The sequence below is a fragment of the Alosa pseudoharengus genome, unplaced genomic scaffold (assembly GCF_046254945.1).
Source record: "Alosa pseudoharengus isolate Yale_2024_CS ecotype anadromous, Long Island Sound unplaced genomic scaffold, YU_APseudo_1.1 YU_APseudo_1.1_scf_5, whole genome shotgun sequence".
Lineage (NCBI taxonomy): Eukaryota > Metazoa > Chordata > Actinopteri > Clupeiformes > Clupeidae > Alosa > Alosa pseudoharengus.
In genome coordinates this window covers 14664534-14675453 of record NW_027468837.1, presented here as the reverse complement: position 1 = coordinate 14675453, position 10920 = coordinate 14664534, and the positions used below count along the sequence as shown (strand labels likewise).

At 39.2% G+C, this 10920-nt stretch overlaps 1 protein-coding gene across 4 annotated transcripts; it reads right to left on the bottom strand.

Annotated features, from left to right (window-relative positions):
- Nucleotides 1-32: 32 nt before the first annotated feature.
- uba3 (ubiquitin-like modifier activating enzyme 3) lies at nt 33-8571 on the bottom strand. Of its 4 annotated transcripts, XM_076267964.1 has the most exons (18): nt 8526-8571; nt 8352-8390; nt 7655-7775; nt 7263-7343; nt 6937-7019; nt 6746-6826; nt 4041-4084; nt 3881-3945; nt 3604-3759; nt 3354-3456; nt 2656-2769; nt 2278-2331; nt 2119-2155; nt 1927-2008; nt 1674-1774; nt 1358-1421; nt 719-773; nt 33-588 (listed from the first exon to the last, which is right to left on the bottom strand). In XM_076267964.1, the coding sequence occupies exons 1-18, from the start codon at nt 8543-8545 to the stop codon at nt 500-502; spliced, it is 1389 nt and encodes a 462-aa protein (XP_076124079.1). In that variant the 5' UTR covers nt 8546-8571; the 3' UTR covers nt 33-499. The 4 variants fall into 4 exon arrangements, with proteins under 4 accessions (XP_076124079.1, XP_076124080.1, XP_076124081.1 ...); XM_076267965.1 differs by lacking the exon at nt 8352-8390 and having other exon boundaries at nt 8526-8564; XM_076267966.1 differs by lacking the exons at nt 8352-8390; nt 8526-8571 and adding an exon at nt 8451-8496.
- Between the last annotated feature and the right edge of the window lie 2349 nt (nt 8572-10920).

The following is a 10920-nucleotide window of genomic DNA, read 5'->3' as shown; positions in this document are numbered from 1 at the left end:
TAAACAACACAGAAACCAAGAAAACAACACAGTATGTTAAAAGATGACATTTTAATTCCTACAAATGTTTTTCCTCTTTCTGCTGGTTGTTCATTGTCCATATACATAAGCATTCAACTACAAAGGATGTCACACACCAAACATTTGCAATAAATAGAAATCTTGCACAAAACAGAAAAAAACAACAACATAAAAACACAAATGAGTTCTCCTGTGTCATCCCAGTGCAGATGCTGCAGTGCATTCAAAAGACTACTGTGTCGCACACATATTTTTTACAGTTTCAATGTGCAATTTCAATGTGGCTTCCTTTGGGATGTGCAATCCACAACAGGACAAAACGCTGTTTACACATTTCAAAACGGACTAATTTACATAATTGCATTCAAACACACTTTTACCATGTTATCACTATTTCTTGTCCTTGTATCGGTGTTCCACATTGCAATTTAGGGAGGCTATATATTATAAGTCAACTCTATGGATGGGCCAGTTTATCCTATGAGGTGAGGTGTAGTTTGAAAAGCACTGTCTGTGGTGTGGTCACATCAGCTACAGCCAGTTCCTGTCCATCTGATAATCCAAGTTCTAGAATCATCAGAAAAAAGCCAACGTCATCACCATTGTATAAATATCATAACACACATCAAAAGCCTAGAGAGTGAATTTGAATTTGATAAAACACTGCATGCAAGCCAGGTAGGACTTATCTTCTCACCTTTAAGGGTTTTGCTGAGGTTTGGACGCGTTCTCTCTTCAATGGAGGCAACCGTCTGAAGGGGTAAACAATAAGCATGTGTCATCTATCAGATTAATTTAAGGTTCAGTCAGTGATTGTATGTGATTTCAATTAAATTCAATTCAACTTTATTTCGCCATGTATACAGAGATACTAGGAATTTGATTTGGTCTTCTCCATGCAGGCATTCAAGCCCATAACATTTTTGGTCACATTCAGCAATCATCTCTGCAAAATAATCCCAGCCTCTGTAGGCAATGCAGGCCCCAAAATCTGTAAACAAACAAATTGGCAGCAGCCAATCATAAATGAAACCATCTGTGGCATTTATCTGGGAATACTGAAGAGAGGGGTGAGCTACCTCTCTGGCGTGTTTAGTTTGGTCTTTGGTTAAAATATAATGTAGTTGTTTTGGACAAAGGCATCTGCTAATAAATTGAAATATAAACATAAACAACTTCCTGCGCAATCGCTGACTGCACCTTTAAGGTCTCACATATTGGTCTTGCACTATACATCATAGTGAAACGAGATCAAGTGCTATGTCTTTATAGCATAATGGCTGCCTGCAACTATATACCATGTCATTACAGAAGAAGCATTAATACTGTAAGTTACCTGTAAGTAAAGGGTCTTGTTCCTGCCCTCAATGGTTGCGGTGATTGCAGGAGACTTCATTTGTCTGTGAGGAGAAAAAGGTATGAAATAAAGATGCATACCCATAAAAAGTAAATCAACTAAGTCTCTTTAATTTGTTATATTAAAGTTTTATATATATTACAGTTTTCTCTTGACCATTCAATAAAATGATACTGAGACTTCCTCTGTAGGTCTATGTGTCTCCATTACCCAAGTGTTCTGATACTATATCAAACTCAGATAGTGACTGTGGTGTGAAAATGGTTATGTGGTGAGGCTGTTCATGAGGACTTACAGTGAGGCACTCTCCGTCAGGTAGTTCAGCACTTCCTGCAGTTTAGCTGAGGAAGGGAACTGCAGGTCCTGAGGAACCTGGCTGCAGGCAGAACAGTTTTCCTACAAAACAAAATATATATATATATGAATATATATGAATGAATGAAATAACGAATTAATGAAAATGATACAAACAAGGATAACCACATGACCGCTAAGAAATTGGAGCACCGACAATATTTGTTAGGGGAAGAGGAATGCGATAGACTGACCTTCCGCTCTGCCTCAAAGGTGTAGGTGTACAGCCCGTCAACGTCGTTAAACACCAGATAATTGTTCAGAGGAATGTAGGCACTGGCAAGATATGAAGACATGAAGGTACCGGTATATGAACGATCAAGGAATATATGAACAGATATACAAGACTAATATCACCAATGTTTTATCAGAGAAAAGAAACCCACCTTGAAGCAATTTTGAATACTTCTGTTGCACAAGATGCTGATAAGGAAAACAAAAAATTACACTCAGTTTTAATATGTGTACTGGCTACTTGTAAAAGATTAATAACATAACACAGTTAGAAATGTCCAGTTGTTTGAGGATACTGTTTAGGAGCATACCAGCAATAACAGCATTTGTAGAGGCAACAGCAGGGATGATCCTCTTCACAACACCTAGAATATGGACGTTGGAATATGAACATTTACAATCAATTCTTCTGACTGTCAGTATAAGATCTTCTAAAAAAGTTTCAATCATAGGCCACTACTGCAATGTATTGCCACAAATGAGTCCATGGCCCTACAAGACACAGTGCACCTAGCCTTACCTTTGGTCAGCAATGAATAACATGACAGTTGAACAAGATTGTTTGAATATCCTTCTGACATTTTGAGTTTAGTACATTTTTTTCCTCAGAGTTTTCTGGGTCATTTCTCTGTAGAGATGGGACTAAAATAAAGTGTGCTATATAGTGAATGAAGAGGGTCACTGCTCACCTTGAGTGAGTCTATAGGTCACTCCTGTGATGCTGTATTCTGCTGCCCGCTCCAGAGACTTCTCAAATACCCACTGGATATGCTCAGGGTCATCTCCGTCCAGGGCAACGGCCTCTATGGGCACCACAAAAAATGACAGAGGTGATGGCAATACTGTCAACACAGAACTAAAAGCTATATATATGGTTTACTTTATATCCATATGCCCATTAGTGTTAATATAGAACATTGATCCATGCAAAAACCTTATTTTCCCTTCAATAATATAATACATGTGATATTGCTAACATGTTATATTTAAGCAATAAGCCAGAGAGGCCGTAGGTTACACTGAATTTACAACAGCTAAGGGGTGTTGACTCGAGTGGCTTATTCCTTTTCTAAAACTTTTACTACATATCTGGCAAGATTTCATAAAATAAAGGCACAGCAACAAGAAATGTAACGATTTATTCATAGATAATCATTCTTCCGCCAATAAATATATTTCCTCTATCTGAATGGTTGCCAAGCAACGTCAAGATGCAGCTACTTTAACTTTTGTATCAAGTTATGGTAGCGCAGTAATATGGAACGACATGCGGTCAAGGTGTATGTTTATGCTGAAATTTACAACGGCATCGAACGCGATTCAGCCAATCACAATCAAGGACCGGAACTATCCGTTTTAGAATGCTTGATATGCTGAGGATAGCTACCTCCAAAGGGCTTTTCTTTGGGCCATAGAAGAACACGGACATATTCCACACAATGCTCAGGTAACCTCGGCATTGAGGCAATTGTACACATGGGGAAGTTTATCTGATGGGAGACAAGCATACAATTAATTAGACTGATTTACTGTGAAATAATGTAAAGAACTACCAAGAAGAACAAGAACAAAAGAAGAACTAAGAAATGTATATGTTTAGTGGCTTCATCACACTACATTGTAATTGTACTACTCACCTGTGGGGGATAGAGTTCCAGAGTGCAGTCAACGCAGGCGGTCATGCCAGGCAAGATGACCCTGGCATTTCCCTTAAAGCCCTCAGTCCCACCGTCAATGAGGGGGATGATGGAACTGGGGTCCAAAATGCCATCCTCATAGACCAGCAGGGACATCTACAACACAGACAACCACTACACTGAGCCTTACATTATGGAGTATGTGGACAGTAAACACCCTGTGGTTGGTTTATTACTTGACATTATGTACGTTAAATGACATTATTTAAGAGCACACCAGCATTCCGTTCATCCATCTCCTGGCAACGATGGAGTCCAGACCACAAACGATTATGTGGAATTCTGTGATGGATGACATATGAAGGAATTTTACACAAACATAAAAACTTGGAGAGGCCAGGAATGTTGACTATCAGGGAGACAACATGCAAACTTACGCCGATAAAATGTCTCATCAAAGTCTTGAATCTTCTTGAAATGTCTGTGTGGTTAAGTTGTTAAGGCTACAGTACTAGTAGCAATAAAACTAGTGGTACCATAAAAAGTATAACTGTTATTTGATCATAATTGAATTGTGTTAAAAAATATAACGGAAAGGACACTCGGAGAGTGCAGACCTCTGTCGAGGCCGTGTATCTCTGGTGTATGCAAGATATAACAATGATCTATTGAGATAGTTTGTAAATGGCTTTTTTTTTTCTATCTAACAATAATCATAAGATGTACATTGTACATCACCTTTAGGCAATCAGTTTAAGCTATCTTGAGTTTGAGAAAGACGCTATATAAATGAAACGTATTATTATTCTTATCAAAATGCTATAGGCCTACTGTTGAATGAACTCATTAGGCCCTTACACACTGCCAAAATCCCCGCAAAATTATGTACCAAATTCGCCGGAACGCCTGTCCTTTTCACATAGACCGAGGCGGAACGGCGGGACGAAGTGTCTCGCCAAATTTACTACCAAGCACCCTAGACTTTTTGCCGAATCGATAAGTTCCGGCACCAGTCTGAATGGGTTAAGGCGGAAAGGGGAATCTGGGCGGGCATTTCGATGCTATGTCCAGCCCACCACAGGAGATTGCAAAAAAATCTAACTGATCAAAAGCAGCAATAGCAGAGACAGCACATTATGACAATCTTAAAATTCACAAAGTCTCCAGTCTTTTAATGCCTGCTAGCGTTGACTGTAGCTCGGAATGCAATCGGTTGCCATAATAGGCTATCCTAAAATCCAGCGATAAAACAAAGCATGAACTCATGAGCGTCTGTCTGCCCTATATGTATATCCTCTGATTGTAATGTTTACAGATATTTAGGCGATATTTGTAACATTTATTTTGTATTTGGCCTGTTATAAAATCATGTATTGAACAATTTAAACACATTGTGAACCCCAAAGTTGGAGACATGCATATAGACATTGCTGCAAATTTAAAACCGGATTACTCTGGAATGGCTAACTGTACAGGGGAATGCTTTACACCTTTGTGTTCGGTAAGGTCTGCTGTTTATTCTGATATATGGTTTGTCATGTGTTGAGGGAAAGTTCGCGAAGTATTCCACCAAGATGAATGGGTAGGGAGACGGGCGCAGAAAATATGATTAAATTAAAATTACTTTTCTCGCGAACCGTTTACCACAACAACTAACCACTAACATCTTTTAAAACCTGAGAAAATCTCTTTCGTGTGATAGGCCTACATGTGATGTCTGTGATGAATAGGCTACTTCGCAAGTAGTTCAGCAAATTTGGGTGGGACAGAAATACCTTTACAGAGCAAGCAGCTCTGGCCATATCGGCTCTGGCTCACATGATGTGCTTTAAATGCATTATCGCTTCACTACCCAACAAACGAACAAGAAAGAAAAGAAAAAAGAAACCAATGAGCTTATGTCGCGATTTCCGATAGGCCTAAGCCTAAAAAAAAGACAGCTATGATAACCTAACAACTAGGATTTGCTTTGCCTACACTGCTGTTTGGTTGTCCCAAACTTTGAGACGATCCATACTCGCATTAACTGAATCTTATCAACCCGAACTGCGATGTTCCAAACAGAGTGACTGTAGGATGCAATGCCTAATAATCTCACTGCCTTCGGCATACCTGCTAACAGTGCAGAAAAACAGAAAAATATTAAGCTGTTGCTTTCTTTTCATGACGAGCACTACGCTTGAATGATTTATGACTGAATGGAATGTTGCGTTTTTAAGCGCCAGAACTGCTCATCACGTTGTGTGACAAAGTTTATACCAATCATCATCTTCTAATGTATCCTTACACAAGCTATTTTTATTGTTGTAATATTGAATGATTTCATGAATAATGCGTTGAAAAATTGTACGCAGTACAGGATTACAGCTGGCCGCGCCACTGACCAAGGCCACAGTAGCCTGTAAACCTCTGATTTTGAAAGGGGAATCACGGCTAACGCAGGGGGCAACTCTTTTCTTCAATTTCCCTTCCAAATAACTTTTTATTGTCTGAAGACATCGATCGTAAGAATCTAACATTCTAAGCAACAGCAAAGCAACTTCACTTGCATTTGTAGGGTACTACAAATGCAAGCTAACCAAAGTGCAGTCGGTTCTCCCGCCATGGTTTTGGAAATCACACACCTGCTGCATCTGAAGGCCCACGCATAATCAGATCAGCAGGCCGGCAAATTTTCACCTCGTTTTCAGACACACGTTGTGGCAAAAAGACGTCTCCTCTTCCCGCAAATTTAGCGTGATCGCTGTGTGAAAAGGCCTAATAATTCCATGTTGTGAGAACACCTACGCATCATTTCATAAACTCTAAAGTCAATGTTGGGTGAGACTGTCAAGAAATACATTTCCTTGGTTGCAAGGATGACTCCGGACACCATGGGACAAGATAATCATAAAGAGGGCATCTAAGATGTGAAACTTTCAGAATGTTCTAGGGTAAGGTCTCACGAGATTGACAACCCAAAAACCTTTAGCAGTGTAAGCTGCACAACCCAAGATAAATAAATGTGCACCTTAGCAATACACTCATTCCATTACAACACATATAATCACACACTGACAACGACAGCTATTGCACAGACCAAATTTACTTTCAGTTTTGGGTGCACTGATCACCTACTGCTGGCCTACAGAGTAAAGGATACGGTACAACGCAACACCCAGGAACACGACTGGTGATGAAATCCGCTGCCACATCTGCCTTAGGCCTTCCCACGTCTTTGGGTCTAGGTTTGGGGACCATGACAGTACATCATCATGTAAAAGCTAACCATCACAAAAAGTACCACATTAACATTATTGACTAAAAAAAATAGAAGGGGAGGGAAAAACTCACCTAAAGAGAAACTGTCGATTGAGGTTTGAAACATCAATAGTATCCATATCCACAACATGTAAGTGGCGAAACCCTGACAAGGCCTAAAGAATAATAAAAAGAAAAAACATACAGGATTAATAGGATTTATATTAAACCAATCTACATAACTACCAACCTTCTGCATATGTTAAGTGCATTAACTTAACTTAACAATACAATACTTGTACTTGATGTGGATAGAAATATGGTATGTGAAGTATGTGAAGAAATTCATAGAGGATAGTCTTCCATTGCAATGATGCTGAGATAAATTCAATTAAGATTTAAATGTATTTGTGCCATACCAGATCTTTGAGAAGTTCACATCCAAGTCCTCCAGCACCAATGACAAGAATTTTGCATGTTTCCAGCAAAAACTGAAGAGACTTTTGAAGGGAAAAAACAAACAAACAAACAATAAAAACTGGATACTAGTTTCACTTGGAGGACATTTTATCTTTGTACTCACACATACAGGCAGCACTAACCATCCACACCCAATTTTGAAACTATTTTAATATCAATTTAAAATATCAGCGAGTGTACAAACCTACAATTATGGCAAAGCTTCTAAATGTCTTAAATAAAGAGAGACTGTGTCACTTAAACAAAAAAGAGGTCGGGAACATTACAGAGAACAACTCTATTAAGGCCATCTTATTACACTCATCATGGGTTGAAAATGAGTACTTCTTACCTCTGTGCTAGGCTCAAAGTCAGGGTGTGTGAAGGGTCCGGGTCTCTCTAAGAACTTCTTGACATGATCCCAACGACCACCCCACTCACATTGGTCTCCACTGCCCCCATTCACCACCATGCTGAAAGGAACACAGGGATTCAGCAAGACAGACACAACCTTCATCCCCTGACATTTGATTTCAGAAGCATCAGGGTCATAATACAACTCTCCTGTCAGGATCTACACGGTGCCCTACACTTAAGACAGGTAACAACATTGCTGCTGTTCATGTTAAAAACAAAATAGTCATATTTCTGAGGCCACGGTGTTAGCAAAGTGGCTCATGGTGCTTCCCCTTGGGGATCAATAAAGTATCTATCTATCGATTTTCTAGCTGAAATATCATCGTTCATACAGCAAGCTTTGCACGCTTTCTTGTTAACAGGCTAACTAGCCCATAGTGATATTACGGCAGATCTTGCCCTTTTGTAACGTAAATTGAATAACATCTCTCGGTTTTCTGCACGCTCATAACACGTAATATCAACTGTAGGCTAGTTTGCATAATGCTATAAAAAGATTACCAACATCCAAGTAAAAATTAACCCATAGTAAACTTAGCTAACCACAGCTAGCCGCTTAGCTAACTGTCTATTACGTTATTCCCTGTTCTTCGAGACTTGCAGCAGTAGGCTGCTAGCAATTCATTACTAACTTCATAGTCAGCTCCTCTATTCTCCTTCTTTTCTTCTCCCTAAAAAGAGAGAATAAAAGAAGGTTCATACATGCTGTGCTATTGTTAAGTTACCATTACCAGTTGCTGAGATTCTCTGCACTGTAAAGGGTCTGGGAATATTTTCCTGAAATTAATGTTACCCATAAGACTTACGGTTCATCTCCCTCCGCCATGTTTCATGTCTTGTTTTAGGACCAGAATGCTTTGCGAAGAAGGCTGCAGACCAATCAGAAGGCCATGCACCTGTAGCCGAAGATAGTGGTGATTTATATAAATTCCGAAAATAACCAGAATGTATTGCTTTGAGTTGTATACTATATGTCATATTGTTATTTTGGGGCATATTGATTTTTACAATTAAACAGAACACACACACACACACACACACACACTGTAGCCTATCTGTCGTTGAGCTACTGGGTGTAGGCATACCAGCAGATGGCACAATAGCCTACTCCATGTGTGATTCTGCTCCATGGCAATGACTTCAAGGCGTGAATGTTGTAATTACTCGTCTTGGAAGCGTTCAAAAGCGAAATCACCCCTCTGAATGCAATTAAGTTATAATTGCTTTTATTTTGTCAGTGAAATTAGATATCACTTCATTGTATTGTCTCGACGGCGCCTACAAGCACGTCACGCAGGCTAGGATGTACAGCCTATTTAATTGCCTCCTTTCATAAAAAAAGGTAGGAATATAATAAATGTGAATGTGATTATGTAGTGTGGAGATGGACATTTTCATGTTGCTTCAATAGCTAGCTTGGAATAGACCTCCTGTATGTGTGGGGGTTCCGTGGCGTCCATTTATGAATGTGCATATAAATAATTAATTATTAATTATTCCCTGGACAGTGAAAAGATTGGATGAAATATGTGTTTTCACAGTTTAATGAGCTTTTCATTTTGTAGGATTATCAGTTAAAGCTGATGAGTAAGCTTGATAATTTCAATGTGTCCTTCATGGATGATGGAATGAAATGTTGGCCTAATTTCTCTCTTGTCTGGACACACCTAATTGCTGTTTTGGGAGTTATACTCAGGCTGTACAAGGACAAACCAGTTTTCTGGACATATTTGTTATTCAATATTTATGCCATGGTGATGAAAAAAGTTAGTATGAAGCCTTTATACAGCTGTTTTCCCCTGGTTTGATTCTATATTATCTACTTTCATCTGCATTTGAGGTTCTTCAAATTTTCAGTGGCCTCTTTTTATGATGATGACATTTATCAAAGCTTTCTTTACCCCCACAAGATCATTCTCAATGTCATATCTTGTCTTTCAGGTGACTACCTTTTGTCATTCATCATTTCGACACCTTACATTTAGCAAAAGAGGGTCCATGTGACCAAAACGAGGTTTGGCTTTGCAGAAATCTTCTTACGAGGTCAATTAAACATGCATTCATATGTGACTTTTGTCTGCTAAGGACTATTTCCACAACATGTACACACATCATGTGCCCCAACTATCTATCTATGCACCAACACTTTCACAACTTTATGCAATGGTTTCTTTGCCAAATCCCCCCCCCCCCCTACACACACATACACACACACACACACACACAAACCCCGTCCTTTTGTTCTCCGCAGTGTTGATGCCGTGTTACTGTACACTCTGCAAAATGCAAAATCATAATGGTAATGACGATGTGACACCATCATTACCCATTGAGGGCAGTCACTGGGACCACGAGAGAAGGAGACAGGAGGAGATGGGGGGGTCTTCATGAGGCGCAGCGCTGTGAGTGATTGATTATTCTCCATGCCTTTGTGCTTTGATTAAAGCCTGTGTGATTTATCTGCGCTCCTCAGCACATCATTACAGTACTGTATGTGTGTGTGCAGTGCACTAAACAAGCAGACCACATTGTGTGTGTGTGTGTGTGTGTGTGTGTGTGCGTGTGCGTGTGTGTGCATTTCTTGTTGAGAACACATTTGTGTCTGCACATATAGTATTTATTTAGAAAGGCAATGAAACTCACTTTTACATGTCTAACATAGCCTATAAAACCCGTGCTTGTCAAGAGTCCCTGAATAAATAACACAGAAAATGTACTCTTGCACTGACACATGGTATTAAGGAAGAACCATCCCCTGTTTAGGCGCATTAGGCACTTATTAAATTATTTAATATGTGATGGATGTGTTTACTTTAATGGCGAGATTGCCTGGGGTGCATTAATTGAACCTCTCTAAATATTCCTTGTAAACTATGAAAGTGCTCCCTGTCCATTTGATAGCTCAGGTCTGCAATATACAAAGAGGTGTCTAATGCTCTGAATACTTTTAGGGACCTAGCACCGTACATAGTTATAATATATTCTAAATGGAAGGACTGAGCAAATTCACTGTCCCTGCTAGACATAGCTAAATAGTGTCCTGATGTGAAATCTAACTGCATCCTATTATGGCATTATGTTCTTTTACATATGTAAAGAAACTCATCTGTTCTGTGTCTGAATCATACTAGATAAAACGGTTTAATTGTATAACTAATGTGTTTGTATATTCTTAAAATGTGATCCAGATATTTGTTGATT